The sequence below is a fragment of the Pseudophryne corroboree genome, chromosome 7, assembly GCF_028390025.1.
Source record: "Pseudophryne corroboree isolate aPseCor3 chromosome 7, aPseCor3.hap2, whole genome shotgun sequence".
Classification (NCBI taxonomy): Eukaryota; Metazoa; Chordata; class Amphibia; order Anura; family Myobatrachidae; genus Pseudophryne; species Pseudophryne corroboree.
In genome coordinates, this window is record NC_086450.1 from 99,414,793 (window position 1) to 99,434,396 (window position 19,604).

General features: G+C 44.0%; 1 protein-coding gene across 1 annotated transcript in view; it reads left to right on the forward strand.

The window, feature by feature from the left end:
• SLC25A12 (solute carrier family 25 member 12) overlaps window positions 1-19,604 on the forward strand; it is a 273,342-nt gene that overhangs the window by 137,650 nt on the left and 116,088 nt on the right. Inside the window, exons 6-9 of the mRNA XM_063933471.1 lie at window positions 2,916-3,062; window positions 5,098-5,236; window positions 6,070-6,163; window positions 7,473-7,557. Of these exons, the coding sequence (XP_063789541.1) occupies window positions 2,916-3,062; window positions 5,098-5,236; window positions 6,070-6,163; window positions 7,473-7,557 (465 nt within the window). The remainder of the gene's footprint in view (window positions 1-2,915; window positions 3,063-5,097; window positions 5,237-6,069; window positions 6,164-7,472; window positions 7,558-19,604) is intronic.

Consider the following 19,604-nt stretch of genomic DNA (forward strand, 5'->3'; position numbering starts at 1 on the left):
CTGTTCAAGTACAGTCGGATAACGCCACCACGGTGGTGTACATCAATCATCAAGGCGGCACTCGAAGCCGCATGGCAATGAGGGAAGTATCAAGGATTCTTCAGTGGGCGGAACGCCATCTGCCAGCCATATCGGCAGTATTCATTCCGGGGATCCTAAACTGGGAAGCGGACTCAGTCATCAGGACGTATATGCCGGAGAGTGGAGCCTCCATCCAGAAGTGTTTCAACTACTCGTGGACCAGTGGGGCCTTCCAGATGTGGACCTGATGGCGTCTCGACACAATCACAAGGTTCCGGTCTTCGGAGCAAGGACAAGGGATCCTCAAGCAGCATTCATGGACGCACTGGCAATTCCATGGAATTTTCAGCTGCCATACGTGTTCCTTCCGGTGTCACTCCTGCCCAGAGTAATAAGGAAGTTCAAGCAAGAAGGAGGAATCCTGCTTCTGATCGCTCCCGCGTGGCCCAGACGGCATTGGTTCTCAGACTTTCAGGGTCTCTCAATAGAGAGTCCCCTTCTACTGCCACAGCTCCCGGAACTCCTCGTTCAGGGCCCCTGTGTGTATCAGGATTTAGCCCGGTTGGCTTTGACGGCATGGCTTTTGAAGCTTCTGTCCTGGGGGCCAAGGGATTTTCTGAGGCTGTCATTCAAACCATGTTGAAGGCCCGGAAACCGGCTTCTGCTCGGATTTATCATAGGGTCTGGAATTCTTACTTTGCTTGGTGCGCCACTAATAATCATGACGCTTACAAGTTTAGTACGGCCAAACTTTTGACCTTTCTACAACAAGGCCTGGACTTGGGCCTTCGTTTGGCCACCATCAAGGTTCATATTTCTGCCTTGTCGGTTTGGTTTTAGAGAAAAATTGCGACTTTACCTGATGTAAATACGTTCACTCAGGGTGTATTGCGGATTCAACCTCCTTATATCCCACCTGTGGCTCCTTGGGACTTGCCGGTGGTTCTGGAGGCGTTGCAAGGGTCTCCGTTTGAGCTTCTTTAATCTGCAGACCTTAAGTGACTTTATCTTAAGGTATTGTTTCTGCTGACTATTGCCTCTGCTAGACGGGTGTCGGATCTGGGTGCCTTGTCTTGTAGGTCCCCATATCTGATTTTTCACCGTGACCGGGCGGTTCTTAGAACACGTCCCGGGTACTTACCTAAGGTGGTGTCTTCTTTCCACCTAAGTCAGGAGATCGTGGTTTCGGCCTTTGCCTCTCCTGGCTTTGGATGTGGTACGGGCTCTCCGTATCCGTGTGAAGAGAACTGCATCCCTTTGGAAGTCTGATTTTCTCTTTGTACTGTTTGGTTTTCACAAACGTGGCTGGCCTGCTCACAAGCAGACCCTGGCCAGATGGATTAGAATGGTGATTGCACATGCTTATGTACAGGCTGGCCTTCCATCTCCTGCTACCATCAAGGCCACATTCTTCTCGGTCTGTTGGACCTTCTTGGGCGGCCCGCCGTGGTGCGACCCTTGAACAATTGTGCAAGGCGGCTACATGGTCCTCGGTGAACACGTTCATAAGGTTCTATGTCTTCGATACTTCCGCCTCCCAGGATGCTTCCTTTGGACGCCGCGTTCTTGTGCCCGCTACAGTGCGTCCCCTCCCATGAGGAATTGCTTTAGGACATCCCCAATGTCATTCTCTGTGGAGCCCAGTCTACCCCGCAGCAGAAAAGGGGATTTATGCGCCCACCCTGACGCACTTAGCTTCTTTGGGTTAGTATGGCATTAGCCGCTGACACTTTCTCCTGTCGTGAGAATGTGGTGTATGTGGCTACTAACGGTTGTCGTCTCTTTTACCTGCTACTGCATTGGACTGGTTAACAAAAACTGAGGCATAGTAAGCCCTTGTCTGTAGGCAGCCATTGAACTATGGGACTTCATTTATTTTATCCATGTATAAATTGCTATGTCTGCTGTTTGCCAGCTCTGTCTATTTTTACATACAGATGTGTCCTCCCACCTCATTGCTGCAGAAGCGCCAAGCAGCCCCTCTCAGCGCGCCAGGTCCGTGAGACTCTGCTAGCTCGGAGCATCTTTTTTGAGTCATTTTGCCGAAAATGCATCTTAATTGCTACGCGATGTAGCTAAGACGCACCAGTGGACTCTGCTGATTAATTTGATATGCAACGCTTATCTGTGTGCGACGGAGTCTCTGAATCTGTATATGATGTGCTACAATGTAGCAGCCGCAGCTAAACCCCAATGCAAGTTCTGTTGTGCTCCGTATACAATATATAAGTGTTGCGTATCAAATTATCCAGCAAATCTCCTTGTGCATCCTAGTCACATCTCTTTGCGACTAAGATGTATTTTCAGCAAGAAAATACGCACAACGCTAGCAGAGTTTGGCTCACTCGCACCAGACATCTCGCGCTGTGTGGCGTATTGAGGCTAGATGTATGAGGACACATCTGTACATCTCCACCAGCTTAACAGTAACTTGATTTTAGTCCTAATTATAAAGTGTGTGCGCATGGCCAAAGTAACTGAAACATAGCTGTATAAATGGGTCTGGAAATGATCACGGGCCTACTGTGGGGGCTAGTGGAGGTGTGGCCAGTGCTGTGTGGGTGTGGCCAGTGCCATCTGGGTGTATATACCCCCTATACGATCACCCCCAGTGATTCCCTAAATGTGTAAAAGTAGAAAAATTGCATCATTCTGTGAGTAAAATAGAAACACCAATTTAATACTTGTCATGCAGCTAACTGGGCAGCCAATCATCGTCATGCTGCCACGATGACGGACCTGTTTTTATGTGAGGGGTCTATAGCTGTAGTCCCATCTGCCCCATTGGTCATCTGACCCTGAACTGACAGTGCATCTTGGTAGGGTGAAACTTGTGTAAAATAAATAATATACTGTAAAAGCTATAAACTGTTGAATCTTAATCTGGATTTCAGGAGCTGCAGCAAGAGCATGCCCGACAAGCATTTGCACAGAAGGACAAAAATAAAAGTGGCATTATTTCTGCCCTGGATTTCCACGATATTATGGTTACTATACGGTCACACATGCTTACTCCATTTGTTGAAGAAAATCTGGTCTCTGTAAGTAACGACTTTGCTCAGTATCTGTGTGTACAAAATGTAAAAAGCAAACTCATCAAAGCAATGCTATTGACACTTAAAAAAGGATGGTGAATAAAAAGGTAACACAAAATAGGAAAAACTACAAAAATATAAAGTCACTGTTTATAGGACACGGTGGTATGTTCATCCTGTATGTCTCATCTCCCCATTCTCCAACTACCATAACCACTGTATTCCCTTATGTACTCTGCTCTGCCAGTAATAGTCGGTTCGCATTCTCAGATTTTATTTTGAGTTTTTTTATTAAGTAAATCAATCAATCAATCAATCAATCAATCAGTACAGGTGTATCAAGGACCTGTATTGGATGGGCTACTGTTTTGTTCATTCACTTGCACTGCTTACTTTATTCATTGAAAGTTCTGTTGGTCATATTGAAGACACAGAGAGGAGTTTATGGGAACTGAAAGGAACCCAGTCATGCTAACCGTTATGTTTATGTATGGTTATGTTTTAATATTATTAGGTATTTGTTACACATAACTAAAACGGAACTCTGTCTGTATATCTGTCTTTATGTAGATTTCGATAACTTTTTCTTTTTCTTTTTGTCTAATGTAAATATTACAGGATGAATTCATAAAATAGAACTTTTCTTATTTTATAGGATGGTGATAGATGATTCAGTAAAGATCCCATTGTTTCTCTACCCTTCACCATTTCACTATAATGTCTTGCAACTGCATTTGAAGTTCTTCTGCCCAACTTATTGACTTGTAATAACTCCCTCAAAACACAATAGATTTAGGGCATGGCCTATTGTCAAGAGAGGGGTGTGGCATCAGTTGGAAGCTTTGTCAGATCGGGAAACAACCAAAAAGTTCTCAATTTGTAAGGGCCACCACCAATAGTTAGTTTTTAGTTCCATGCCATTACATTCACCACAAGCATGATGTTCAAATTGACTTATTTTGACAAACCAGTTCAAGAAATTCGCCCACCTCTGTTCAAGTAGGTTTTACCCTTTTTGGCCATGTTCTGTTGGATTCTATTATAGGTAAACTGGCTCAATCTTATCTAGTGCAAGCTTAAATTGATAAACTATGATTGTTTTTAAAACTGAAATGTAATTGCGGCCTTTGAGCAGCTTATTTAAATAGTGTACAAATATCTGTGCTGTATACATTACATAACAGTGCATCTATAATTGAATATGAGTGTTCTGTAAACCATTAATCTACAAATGATATCCCTTTTTCACTGCTGCCATAACTTGGGCTATTGCCAGGTCTGCCTGGGTCATGGCTTGGTGGAAAATTGTCCTTGAAAAATAACCCAGGTCAAGTGACCTGGGAATCCGACCTTATAGCGATCAGGGTCTGACCCGGGTAACAGTGCAGTGTAAATGACTCGACCCAGCTTATGCTTAAAAGCTGCTGATTGGCTTTGGATGAAGGGGGCAGACCTGTGTTCACTGTAAATGGGGCCGACCCAAGAATAACCCGAATCCAAGGTACAGTGTAAATGGGGTGGGAACTGTGTCCAAAAACCCCGGTCAGACACAGGTTTTTGGTGGAAAAGGGGTGTTCTGGTCATAAAAATAAAAAGGGTCGATACAAGTTTACAGGTTGATTCACTGCTGTTTTTTAAGAAAGAGCTAAATAACTTCTGTATGTATTGATGACAAAGGGCCATTATTGTCTCAAGTAATAGTGATGTACAGTATCTGTAATGGGTGCCGGGTGTGCGTTGCAAATGGGCCCACAAGTGAAGTGAGGCCCCACACTGCACACGTTTCACCCAACAGATTTTCCAGTGTGACCATGCAGCAGCACAATCTTTCCTGTGATGTTTTTGAAAGGATGGCGCCAGCATTGTGCCAGAGTATTTGCCATCTTCTGTGCATGCGTCATTTTTCATTATGTATTATGGCAGGATCTGCAACAGGCATGGGAGGTGCTGATCATGGCCCCTTATATCTTCTTAAACACCCCTCCATGCAACAATATAAATGGTCCCACTTTCTAAGACACTAATTCCTTGTTTTTTGTAGGCTGCTGGGGGAACCATCTCCCATCAAGTCAGCTTCTCCTACTTCAATGCTTTCAACTCTTTGCTGAATAATATGGAGCTTGTACGAAAGATATACAGCACTTTAGCGGGCTCAAGACGTGACTTGGAAGTCACCAAAGGTACCTAGTTATGATTTTTCTCTTTCTTTTTTATGCAAAGTTGTGTAGCGTGTTATTAGAGCTTTGGTGGTGGGTTTTTTCTTCAGTTCCATAGCTTGTACTCCAGATCCTTGTTTTATAACTCATGCCCATGTTCTGGCCTTTTTGGAGCTGACCTGTATAGTGTAAAGGGTGTAGCTTGGAGTGTGAAGGGTACATGACGCAGGTGGCACAGCAACTACTGCGCAGGAGGGAGCGCATCATCACTTTGCCCATTTTCTCTGTAACCATACTTGGTAGGCAGAAGCATTTAATAAGTAACATTAAGGCAGCGTAAATATTCATGTACCAGCTGCCATGTCATTTCTGTGGTGCTGAGCACCAAAAGATGTTTGATGGAATTGAGGTGAGCCACAGGACACTCTGGGCAGATTCAAATGTTTGTAATTCCCTCCTGCCCCCTATCGCGCCCCCTGGCGGTATTCTAATGTTACTGCCGACGGGCGCGATAACTTAATTTCAGCTCGCTACCCCCGGAGGTAGTGAGCTGAAATGCGTGTGAAGAAACGTTTGGGCACCCAAACTGGTCTCTTCACGAACACGCCCATTACTTAAGTCTGGTTTACGAGCTTGACGTGCTCTAAACCAGACTGTAATGAGCGTGATAACCGGGCACATTTGCATATCGCCCCTCTATCTCCCGTCACGTTAGACGGGAGATAGCGGGTGCAATATAATTTGAATCCGGCCCTTTGAATATGCTTGTACGAAGATGAATAAATTATTAAATTATGCAGGGCACAGCAAAATTGTGGTTATGCTGTAACTTAGGTGTTTCTACTGTGTTCTTGCAGAGGAATTTGCTAGTTCTGCAAACAAATTTGGACAGATTACTCCACTGGAAATTGACATCCTGTTCCAGCTTGCAGATCTATACAATGCTACAGGGTAAGTATTATGGGTACAGTAGCTGTCTTTTTCGAAGGCGCAATTCAGTTCTCTCCAAGATGCACGGAACATTTTAGAGATCAGACTTGTGGGTTGCAGTATTTGTGTAAGCGTGCGCAGGAGAAGTGCTATGATATGTGGAGGGGAATCTAGATGAGAGGTAAGGAACAGATTAAGAGGTTAATGGAAGGAGCAAGGTTCCCAATAGCACAAAGAGCAGATAGGTAACCATCAAGGACAAGAAGATTGTGGTGCAAGACAGAGGGTTCCGTAACGCGGTCCTCAAGGCACCCTAACAGTCCATGCTTTAAGCACATCCATGCTTGGCCACAGGTGACTTAATTCAGTCAATTTGGTTTAACCATCTCTACTGAGCCATGGATGTACTATACACCTAGACTGTTAGGGTGCCTTTAGGACCACATTTTGGGAACCCCTGGTGTTAGAACATCTTTATATGATATGAGGCCCATACATCTAACTTGTTCTTATTCTAGTGTGTATTGCAATGGTAGTGGTATGTGAAGGTGACCAGTCTTTAGCATTTCATTTCCTTACATCTGTATGTGTCGCTATATTTCATCTATTTACTTCACTTTGGTCCACTAACTTAAGTGACCACAGTCCATCTGAGAAAAATATCCATTTGAACATTGGCCATGGTGGCCGTAATCTCCTGGAGATTGTGGTATTATTGCTTGTCTTTACCAAGCCCTTCAGTGGAACACTGCCCCTAGTGGCCACATACTGCTGGAAATTATGGTATCATTGCTTGGCTTTACAAAGACAATCAGTGGAACAGTGCCCCTAGTGGTCATGTGCTGTTTGAAGTTATGGCATCATTCTATGGCTAAGATGTAATGAAGTCCAAGTTCGGCAGTCGTGCGGGATGCCGGACGAACTCAGACTTTTTTTTTAAAGGGGCAATTATGTACAAGGCTAAACCATGCCCTGTACATGGCTGCCTCTTTAAAAAAATGTCCGAGTTTGGCCGACGTTCCACACGGCCGCCAAACTCCATTACAACCCGCCTCTTGTCAAGACAATTAGTGGAACACTGCCCCTAGTGGCCATGTTGTCCTGAAAATTAATGTAACATTTCTTGGTTTTAATGAACAATAGTTTGTGCAATTATGTTGCTAGTTGCTAGGGAATTGATAGACTTTATATTGTTTCATCCCACAAAGTGGCTGCCTCCAGACGCTGTAACCGACAGGTACTTTTTAATCCTTAATGTTTTTACTAGTGCGTAGTGCATGTGTGTTTAGCAAAGATACTATTTGTTTTAATATTTATCTATTGTTTTCAGACGTCTAACTTTGGCAGATATTGAGCGAACAGCTCCCCTAGAGGAAGGAGCACTGCCTTACAACTTAGCTGAAATCCAAAGACAGGTAGGTGGCGACTTACCAAGCAAACCACAGTTTGGATGTAAATATGTTAGTACATAGATTCCTTTGTACAGAAAATGCCTTTTAGAGTGGAAACCATATTTTAGTTAATACATTTTGTAGTAATGTGTTTGATATTTGTCCGCTTCTGAGAAAAACAATAAGGAAATAAAGAGAGCAGCAGTAAAGCTAATATTGTACAAGTCACACTGGTGCAGAAATCGGACATACCTGGCAGGCCTGTTCTATGGAACAGAAGTGTTCTGCACAGATGTTCAGGAAGTTGGGTTCTTACTTATTTTGGAATTGCTCACAACCTGTCGCTCCGGGCTGGTGAATGTCACAACACTGAACGTCACTAGCCCACCAACAGAGACACATCAGTCAGGGAGAAATCTTATTCCCACTCATTGTTCCCCTTCCATGCTCCACGCAGCCGTTATTGGGGAAGGTAAAAGTTACGCAAGTAAAGCAGTTTGTAACAGCAAGCAGTGCTTCGTGTTCACTACAAACAGAACAGTTATATCCTCTGGGTACAGGGATATCTACTGTGACATAGCAGTAAATATGGAATCCTTCTAAGGAGCTTTTCTGTGTTTACAGGTTCCAATTTAGATTAATGCAACATGTCAAGTTGGTTGTTTTATAACAGGAAACGAACTAACAAAGTCCACTTCCTGTGGAGGATGATTATTTCATTGGAACAACAATTAAACATATACATTGAGTTTTTTTTGTTTCTTTCTTTTCTTTTATTCTCCTAGAGCTGCTTTTAGATAGATACAGTTCTATAATATTGGAAAACATCCCCTAGGGGGTAATTAAAAATAAATTCTTGCCAATCTGTCTGTACTATTCCCGTTTCCTTTTTAAAAATAACGCATGGGGGCTTATTAAATAGCCTGTGTGATTCCGGCGAGTCTGTACGTAGTTTTAAAGCGGCAGTAAGCAAAAACGGGTAGGTTTTCCCTTTCAAATGATTGCCACTTTAAAAAGTACAAACAGACTCACTGGATTCTCACCAGAGCCTACATCTCGAAGGCTATTGTATAAGCTGCTTTTAGTGTCCCCTACTGGGTACATTATATACCTTGTATTCTAAATCCCATTTATTACTGAGATAACTGAGCTTTAGAGATCTGTCTTTCATTTTGTAACTGTTTTATATGTGAAGGACCACTACATATAAATGGGGTGCTGGTCACGATCCTTACGTTCGGGATCCCGATGTGGGGGTATATTTACTAAAGTCCCGATTTTGACCGAGTTGGTGTTTTTTCTTCAAAGTGTCATCTCGGGAATTTACTAAACACAAATCTCGGCAGTGATGAGGGCATTCGTATTTTTTTTGAAGGCAAAGAAAAAAATACGAATGAATACCACCATCGGTCAAACACGCCTGTTATTTTATACAACTCGGTAATTTACACCTGCAAGTGCACATGGTTTTGCCCAACTGCTAACAAATTTGCTGATGCAATCAACTCTGAATTACCTCCCATGTGCACTGCAGGGGAGGCAGATATAACATGTGCAGAGAGAGTTAGATTTGGGTGGGTTATATTGTTTCTGTGCAGGGTAAGTACTGGCTGCTTTATTTTTACACTGCAATTTAGATTTCAGTTTGAACACACCCCACCCAAATCTAACTCTCTCTGCACATGTTATATCTGCCCCCCCCCCTGCAGTGCAAATGGTTTTGCCCAACTGCTAACAAATTTGCTGCTGCGATCAACTCTGAATTAGGCCCATTGTGGGGTGAATCCAGTTTAGTGCAAGTCTGTGAATGTGAGTTTTTAATGAAATTTGCAGATTTCACATGAACACGTGCACCCGAGAAACATGTGCGCCAATTAGAAATGCCTGTTTGCGGCATTATTCGCTAGTGGGTGCAAGTTTTCTACTAAATACGATCTGGGAGAAGTGCATGAAAAAGTGGAGAGACTTTCCTGAACTCCAAAAAAGTGACCACTTCATTAGCAGAATCATATAGAAGGCTGTTAGTGAGTATAAGGAAAGTACTGGACACTTTTAAAATGTGACCAATGTGATTTGTATATTTCTTCTATGTATTTTTTTTTAAGTAAAGCATTTTTAAAAAGCTTATGAATTTTATTTAATTACAAAGTAATTAAACAAAAAATGCAAAAGAAAAAAAAAGCTTTCAGGTCAATTTGTGCTACTTTAATTTGTTTAAAGAAAGTTTAAAAATGATCAAAAGCTATTTTTTTGCTGTTGAAAGGTTCATTAATTAATTAAATTTGGGGTGCATAAACTAAACATTTTCACAGTAATAACTAATGCCATTATTTTTTTTATTTTTTTTTAGACACCAAACATGGTATGTAATTATTGACCCAATGAAGCTAAAAAATTGTCATAAGGGGGTGTTGGCAAGAGGTTCTGAAGCAAGTCCTGACATTGTGACATTACAATGATGATTTTCCCTGTCTTTCACACCCTCAGGGGGATGCTCACAAAAAAACTCTTGACAAAGCAATGTGAGTTTGGAATTGGATTGCAAATGCAATTCGCTATGCGAATTCACCATGAAAACAGATCGCACCTAATTGAATTCCCCCCTGGGCCCTGTGTTTACGTTCTAGCTCTTGCTTGCCACATTCTGTAAGACATGGCCGTAGTATACTTTATTGGCATTACAAACAAATTGGTGGAGATTTATCAAACCTTCTTAAAAGGAAAAGTAGAGCTGTTGCCCACAGCAACCAATCAGATTAGCTGTAATTTTATAGAATGTCCTAGAGCTAGAATCGGATTGGTTACTATGGGCAGCATCTCCATTTAGCAGATTTTCAGGGACATTTATTAAACCTTCTGTCGGTGGCTAAATTCACCTGGGCCTATATTTGTGAAAATTAATATTTGTCTAAAGAGGCACCTTAGGTCCATTTATGCTGGATTGTTCACAGGGAGGAATTCAAATGTTATCGCCCCTGATCTCCCGTCTAAAGTGACGGGAGATCGCAGGGTGCGATATTCATTTTATGCCCCCTATCATGCTGATCGCGCACATTAGTGTCTGGTTTAGCCACGTAAAGCGGCTAAACCCAACTAAACTATTAGGCGCGATCGGGAAAAGTGCCGTTTGGGCACCCAAGCGGATCACTTTTCACACATTTCAGCTCGCCACCCTTGGCGGGTGCAAGCTGAAATGTAGACGCCGGCAGCCGATCACGCCCGAACAGAGCTATATTTGAATATTTCCGTTCGGCTGTCTGCATCAATAACATTTGAATTTAGCCCATAGAGTTTGATTTCATGCAGAGTATGGTTCAAAGGTTCCCTGGTGTAACACTGGGGGTCCATATTAACAGAGAGATTGCTCCACAAACCTCTTCACATGCACTTAAGCCTGTATTGTAGTTATATCATTATACAGCTGTGAGATGGGGAAAGGAGGGCATAATTAGGTGAAAACTGGTGTGTACGTTTGATAAGAAGTTTTCCATGGAGTCCAGTAAAGAAAATCTTTGCATGAGCATCATAGGCGTGCGCAGAAGCTGGCACAGGGGGCTCTGCAATGGGGTCGCCCAGGTGAAGTTTATTTATAGGGCTTATTTACTAAGCCTTGAATGGAGATAAAGAACCAGCCAACCAGCTCCTAACTATCATTTCTAATGCAGGGTCCACAGTAGTATCCACAGGATATACATTGGAATATGAGCTAGCGGAATGTCACCGATCATTCAAAAGCTATCGGCCTCCCAGAATGCAATGGGCCAGTCTCCTATATCCCCGCCTCCTGGCTCAGGCAATTCAGTTTTTTGTTTGGTGGGCAGGAGCCGAACCACGGTCATGGGGCTGCTGTATTTTTGCAGCCATAAGCTTTTTATTTTTATAGACTTATTTTTTTTAGCGATCTTTCTAAAAAGCGTCTTTTACGCACCTTAGAAAGAGCCACTTTAAAACTCTCCACCGGGTCGCGACAACGCTTACCCACGTGTACAGTGCTGTTTCGGCGGGCGTCTGTGTGGATGTACTAGCAAGTCCAGCTGACGTTACCATGCTGGGGCCGGAGCACGGGGAGAAGGTAAGGCATCGGTTCCGCTTAGCGGGTAAGATGCAAGACACAGCCGCACTGTTTTCGGGAGTACACTACCGAACAGTCGTTGACGCGGCTGCCAACTCTGTGCACCAGCGATAGGCCTCAGGAATCATAGGCTCCAGGGGTTAGTGGGAGTCCGCGATCCCTGCGGTTGATTTTCGCAGTGGGGAGAAAGACGCTCCCCTGGTCTCCCATCTCCCCGGTTCATGACCAGTTTCCTCAGTGTTTCCCGCCATTAACTGATTTCCTGCTTCCATCTGAGACGCTAGATATTTAACTGACCCAGTCGCAGCATAGGCGTCTGTGTTCACTGATAACGTGTGTTCACTGAGACGTCTGTGTTCACTATTTGCATCTGGATCCATTCAGCGTTTGATAGCGCATTGATTGATTCTGGAAGCTGGGTTAAGTCTCCCTGTATCCCGCTCTCCTGAGGCAGGTGATACAGCACTAGGGGCCTAATTCAGATCTGATCGCAGTAGCAAATTTATTAGCTGTTGGTAAAAACCATGTGCACTGCAGGGGGTCCAGATATAACATGTGCAGAGAGAGTTAGATTTGAGTGGGGTGTGTTCAAACTGAAATCTAAATTGCAGTTTAAGAATAAAGAAGCCATTATTTACCCTGCACAGAAACAATATAACCCTCCCAAATCTAACTCTCTGCAAATGTTATATCTAACCCACCTGCAGTGCACATGGTTTTGCCCATTAGCTAACAAATTTGCTGCTGCGATCAGATCTGAATTACCCCTAAGTCTCTACCTACCATTGGGATATGAGTAGTTGGATAAGTGCCTGATGCATATGAGTCTGATGAACTGTTACTGCTGCTTCTTTCACTTTGCGACTGAATATATTAAAAGTCTTATATAAGGTAATGCAGTAATTTTTGTTTTTCCTTCATACCTGAAATGTATCTGTATTTGAATATATGCTCATATTGCTTATTATACTATTGTATAACTTGTGACTGATTGCTAGTGCGGCTGCTGACCTTTTACTATACTATACTATACTATACTATACTATACTATACAATATTTCTGTCAGTTCTGCGGTCTTTGTATATACCGATCCTCATTGCTGGTGCAAGGCAGGGAGGGATCGGATTGTATATCACTTTAGCCAGCTTAAAGTGAATACGGTCACAAATTGTGTAGTAAACACCATTCAGGTGTGTGATTTGTTTACCATGTCTAAAAGAGGCAAGGTTGAGGAGGATACACTCTCCACAGCAGCACAGACACTGATACCATGTTTGTCATGCAAATCAGGGTTATCCCCCCAAGATCTGGTACAAAATGGATTATGTGCAAACTTTTATACTGTAGCTTTCACCAAAGCCTCCTTATTAATCCAAGGCAGGCACAGGTTCAATCAGAACCGCCATGGTCTTCATTTGCACAAACATTATCCAGTATAGCTGAGCGGATAATGCCAGCACCCATACCAGGGATAGGTTACCCCGTTAACCCTTATATGCAACATTCCCCCTGGGTCTTAACACATCCAGTCCAGGAATCTGTAGCCTTTCAACAAAAATAGACTAAAAGGCCTGTGAGAAGTAAATCACACACACCTGAAACAACATCTTCACAGTCTACACATGTTTCAGAAGGGGACACTTCAGAGCATGAGGATGGTTCCTCGCATTCTGGGTCTACATACAAAGAGGAGGATGAAGGTTCCAGCTCAGTAGATGTACCTGAGCTAATTAATGCTATGAAAACCATTCTATCCTTAGAGGGGGTAGCAGAGCCTTTGTTAAAATTCAATGCACATGTGTTTACATGTCCCAAAACAGTCAGATCTGAATTTCCAGAGTCAGAACAGCTGACGGAAATCATGCAAGAGGCATGGGTCACACCCAGCAAAAAGTTCAGAATTCCGAAAAAAATTGCATTCTCATTATCCTCTTCCAGCTGGCGATTGTTTGAAAAGGGAGGTTGCTCCAAAAGTAGATACGCATATCATTTGGTTGGTGCATAAATCTACATTACCTCTGCCTTCAACATTATTAAATGATGTAACAGATAGAAAGATAGATGGTTTTCTAAAAACTGTTTTTCCTTGTCGGGGGCAGTTGTTAGGCCGGCCATGGCTTCAGCCTGGATGCGAAAGCAGTAAGGGCCTGGCTTGATGCATTGGAAGACGTCCTTTCATTGGCGTCTAGAGATCAGAAGTCCCATATCTCACATATTGAACAAGCAGCTGTCTTTGTGGAAGAAGCAGCCTTGGATATGGGTATAGTAGCTTCTCAGGCATAAGCCTCAGCAGTAGCAGCACGCAGAGCGGTCTGACTACGTACATGGAAGGCTGACTCAAGAGTCCAAAAAGGTACTAGAGTCCTTGCCTTTTGCTGGAGATATTCTGTTTGGTAAGGAGTTAAACAATATTCTGGAGTCAGTAGCAGACTCTAAGAAAGTGAAGTTTCCTTCTACCTACAAGTCTAAACCTAGCTTTCCAGCTTTTCGGTCCTTTTGGACCCAAGGAAAAGCGAAAGGAAAGGGTTACGGCAATCGGATAAGGGTTATCCCAATCGGATAAGTCTGAAAAGACCAAAAAGCATTGGTCTACCAGAAGGCCTGCTTCCAAACCAGAAGATAAGCCATCAGCCTGATGGCACGGGCCTCCACCTGGGGGACCCCAGGGTTGGAGGCCGACGACTTTTATTTGCACAGACCTGGCATCAGTCCAGATGCCTGGGTGCAAGAAGCGGTATCTCGCGGTTATGCGTTTGCCTTCAAGAAACACCCTCTGCAAAGATTTTTCTGTACCAGCCCATATTCTGTGGAAACGAAGGCCAGGGCTTTACAGGAGGCAGTTCAGAAGTTGCTACAATTAGGGGTGATAGTACCGATCCCTCTGGCGCAGCAGGGACAGGGTTTCTATTCCAACCTGTTTCTAGTACAGAAACCGAATGGGTCATACAGGCCCATCCTCAATCTCAAAGTTCTGAACAGATACATTTGGGTGCCTTGTTTTCATATGGAGACTTTACGTTCCATTATCTTGGCCATGGAGCCGGGGGATTTTATGGTATCCCTAGATATCCAGGATGCTTACCTGCATGTACCTGTAGTACCGTTCCATCAATGCTGTCTCAGGTTTGCTATTCTCCGGCAACATTTTCAGTTTCAGACCCTACCATTTGGACTGACTACAGCTCCAAGAATGTTCACCAAAATGATGGTGGTGATGGCGGCTTATCCCCGTCGTCGGGGGATAAGAATTTTCCCATACCTTGACAACCTGTTAATCCTGGCTCATTTCCAGTATACTCTCCAGGTCCATCTGCAGTTGACGAAAGCCTGTTTACAAAGCCACGGCTGGCTCATAAATTGGGCGAAGTCATCCCTGATTCCGTCACACTGCATGACACACCTGAGGGCTGTATTGAATTCCAGGCTTCAGAGTTTTTCTACCAAAATATTCACAATACATACAAGGATTCAGGAGCTACTACACAGTCGAAGAGTATCCATTAATGCAGCAATTCGAGTGATGGGGTCTATGGTGTCAACATTCAACATGGTGGAATATGCTCCATTCCACTCGAGGCCACTTCAACGTCTGATTCTTTCCAGATGGAATGGACTACATCAGATCCTTCCTCTTGAAAAAAGGAGATCATTAGCCTGATGGCTACAGACATCCCATCTGGACAAAAGGCGACCCTTTTGGATCTCAGTGGGAGGTTCTGACAACGGACGCCAGTCTTCAGGGCTGAGGGGCAGTGTCAGAAAAGTGTTGCTTCCAGGTGCAGTGGACCAATGAGAAAGTTGCCTGCCGATAAATATATTGGAACTTCGGGCCATATATATGGCACTCACTCAGGCAAAGGGCATACTTCAAGGAAAACCAGTTCAGATTCGCTTGGACAATGCAATGGCAGTAGTATACCTCAATCATCAGGGAGGAACTCGCAGCCAAAAAGCAATGAAGGAGGTAAGCTGCTCGTTAAGGTGGGCAGAACTTCATCATCCGGCCTTGTTCGCAGTGTTTTTTCCGGGAGTCCTAAACTGAGAAGCGGATTTTCTCAGTCGACACACCATTCATGCAAACGAATGGGCTTTACACCCAGAGGTCTTCCAGATGCTGGTAAACAAGTGGTGGCTGCCAGAGATAGACCTCATGGCTTCCCATCAGAACAACAAAGTTCCCGCATACGGGTCAAGGACAAGGGATCCCAAAGCGACCTTCGTGGATGCTTTGTCCGTGAGGTAGGACTTTCGTCTGGCCTACGTGTTTCCACCAATCGCCCTGTTGCCTAGAGTGATTCGAAAAGTCATACATGGAAAGGGTGCTGTGATACTAATAGCTCCAGCATGGCTCAGAAGACATTGGTACACAGATCTGCAGAGGCTGTCGGTGGATACTCCCTCAACGTCCAGATCTACTGTCTCAGGGTCCTTGTTATTACAAGCACCTGGATCGGCTGTCTTTGACGGCGTGGCTCTTGAGACTTCCATCCTGAAAGCAAAAGGATTTTTGCAACAGGTAATTCAAACAATGCTTAGAGCAAGGAAACCATTTATTACCGAATATGGCATGCTTACATTCAATGGTGCAGTGCCAGGAAGATTGACCCTAGGTTTCCAGAGTCCTAGCATTCCTTCAGGCAGGAATGGACAAAGGTCTACGGGTGGCTTCCGGTATCAGTTTGGATGGTCGACCATGTTAAGGTCGACAGTCATTATTTCGACCACTATTGGTCGACATTGACATGGACATAAGGTCAACATGGCTTTTTTGTAAAAATAAAATAGATTTTTAACTTTTGCATACTTTACCATCCACGTGGACTACGATTGGGAACGGTAACCTGTGCCGAGCGCTCGCCATGCAAGGAGACACGGTACACTAATTGGGGTTCCTGGTAATGTTACAGAAAAAATGACGCCAAAAACAGTTTAAAAAATCCATGTTGACTTTTTCAAGTGTCGACCTGTCCTGTGTCGACCATTTCATGTGTCGACCTGTCCCGTGTCGACCATTTTCATGTGTCAACTATTAGTCCATGTCGACCATGTCTATGTTGACCAATAGTGGTTGACCTAATGAATGTCGACCTTAACATGGTCGACCATTCATACCAGAACCGTGGCTTCCTTGAGAGTTCAGGTGTCAGCATTGACTGTATGGTTTCAAAAGAAAATTGCTGACCTGCAGGATGTTCGCACTTTTTTTCCAAGGAATGCTTCACATCCAACCTCCTTTTGTTCCTCCTACAGCTCCTTGGGATCTAAATTTAGTCCTAAAGGTGTTTCAAGTTGCCCCATTTGAACCACTAAATCAAGTGGATCTTAAATGGTTGACAGCTAAGGTTCTCTTTCTACTGGCTATTGCTTCAGCTAGAAGAGTCTCAGATTTAGGGGTGTTATTATGTTGCCCTCCTTTTCTGATTTTTCATCCAGATAGAGCATTTCTCAGAACCAAATCTGGATATCTTCCTAAGGCGGTTTCTAAGTTCCACCTTTTTTTTTTTTTAATAAAGTAATTTTTATTCAGCAAACTGGAGAATAAGGTACAGACATTGCAGAGCATCACAATATCACAACATTAAATCCATCAGCTCAAGGAGGAACCCCAAGATTGAGGGAAATTCACAGCTGAGGGATATCAGAACATGGCATAAGGGAATTACACATAATTTCCTGCTGTACAGATTATTTGGGTCTGCAAGATCCATAGCCATAAATATAAATCCTCATACATTTTTATATTTACGCCCTTAAACTAACCCATAAGAAACATAAAATCAAAAGAGAAAACAAAAAAAAAAAAGAACAAACCCGAAGCAAGGTGAGAAAGGGTATTCTAATTCCGGACCACAGTAATCATGCGGTTAAGCAGGCGATTCCGCAGGGCTCAGCCGCCAAGCATCTCAACTACGTCACTAAGCAGTAAATATTTGTTAAGTTAGCATTTCAGTGCCCTCTATAGTTGCGGGATCGGGTGAGAATGGGGGGAGTCAAGCCATGGAGACCAGACCCTTTCAAATTTGGGTGATGCGTTTTGTTTCATATATATATATCTTTCCTTAATTATTGTATCATTAATTAGGGTCTTAAGCGCAGAAACCAAGGGGGCTCTAGGGGCCATCCATAGCCTCGCAATGCAAACCTTAGCCAAGGCACATACACTGCCAGCATAGAGACCCATTGAAACAGACAGAGAAGAAGAGCATCCCATCCCCAGAATACAGAATTGAGGGGTAAGCAGTTCGCCAGTCACACCCGTACTCTCCAGAATTGACCTGACCCCCAACCAGAACACCCTCAACCTCAGGCAATCCCACACTAGATGCCAAAATGTTCCCATCTCCCCCCCGCATTTAGGACATAGGCCAGATCCGCCCGTATCGAAAGTAGCCAGCCTAGCCGGAGTCATATACGTTCTGTGTAAAATGAAGAATTGAATCTGCTGATATCTAAGAGATTTGGTTACTTTTGCAGGGTATTCCAGAGCAAGGGCCCAGTCCTCCTCAGTTATTAAACCCATATCCTCCTCCCATCTTCCACGGAGACGTGTCAGAGGGTCCGTATGGAGCCTGGCAAGTAAATATCCATACGCACAGGAGACCATCTTAGCTCGACCCAAAGTAGCCACAAAGGTCTTGATGGGAAATGGGAGGATTCGTGGGGGGGACTCAGCAAACTGGGACTGGAGGGCGTGACGAAGCTGGAGGTATCTGAAAAAATAGGAATTGGGTAACCCAAACTCATCTTTCAGTTGCTGGAAGGATTTGAGTACTCCATCTAGGTAAAGTTGGGAGATAGAAACCAAGGATCTAGGGGCCCATACCTCCCGCCCCTCAAGCGCATGTAATTCAGGGAGCCAGTTAGAGTACCAAAGGGGGGTATCAGGGTCCAGACCATCGTATCCCAAGAGGACTCTCAGGGCCTGCCATATCTTTAATGCCTGGAAAACAATAGGGGGAAGAAACCGAGCTATGCTCCCACTCAGTAGCACCTGCACAGGAGAGAGGTGAGGAAAGTAACAGCGAATAAACTCACAGTGTAAGGAGTTAACCCCAGAATCTTGCGCCCACACACTAATATGAGTCAACTGGGCAACGTAGTAATACATCTGAAAATTAGGCAGAGCCAGGCCACCATCAGAGCGCTGCCTGGTAAGGGCATTTAGCTGTATCCTAGGTCGTTTGTTAGCCCATATCAGAGAGGATAGAACACTGTTTAATTTTCTAAAGAATATCGGGTAAATATATACCGGGGACTGGAGAATAATGTATAAAAGTTTAGGCAGTATAAACATTTTAATAAGATTGACCCTGCCAGACACCGTCAGTGGAAGCTTACACCAAGTTTTGGATTTGCCCATGACCCACTGCATAGTTGGGTCCAGATTCAGGGGGACAAAATCAGAAGGGTCATTAGTTATGTGAATCCCGAGGTATTTAAATTGTGTCGTCCAACATAGTGGCAGGGGGATTTTGGGAATAGTAGGGGGGTGGCCTATGACTGGCATAATGTACGATTTAGACCAGTTAATTCTAAGACCCGAGTGATCACCGAAGCACTCAATCACACGCAGCAGAGTGGGCATTGACTTGGTGTAATCCTGCAAGAACAACAACATGTCGTCGGCATATAGAGCTATTCTATCCTCACGTAAGCCCGTTCCGATTCCCACAATATCTGGGTGTGACCTTATTAGACAGGCCAGGGGTTCGACGGCCAAGGCAAACAGTGCGGGGGATAGGGGGCAGCCCTGTCTAGTACCACGGGATAATTGAAAGGAGGGGGATACATAGCCGTTCACCAAGATCCTGGCACTCGGATGTTGATACAGTAACTTAGTCCAACAGATAAAGTTGGGTCCAAAGCCCATACAGGCCATCACCTCCCATAAATAAGCCCATTCAATGCTGTCAAAAGCCTTGGCCGCGTCCAACGAGACCACAGCCGAGTCAGAAGGGGAATTATGTGGGAGTTGCAAAATGGTATATAGTCTACGTA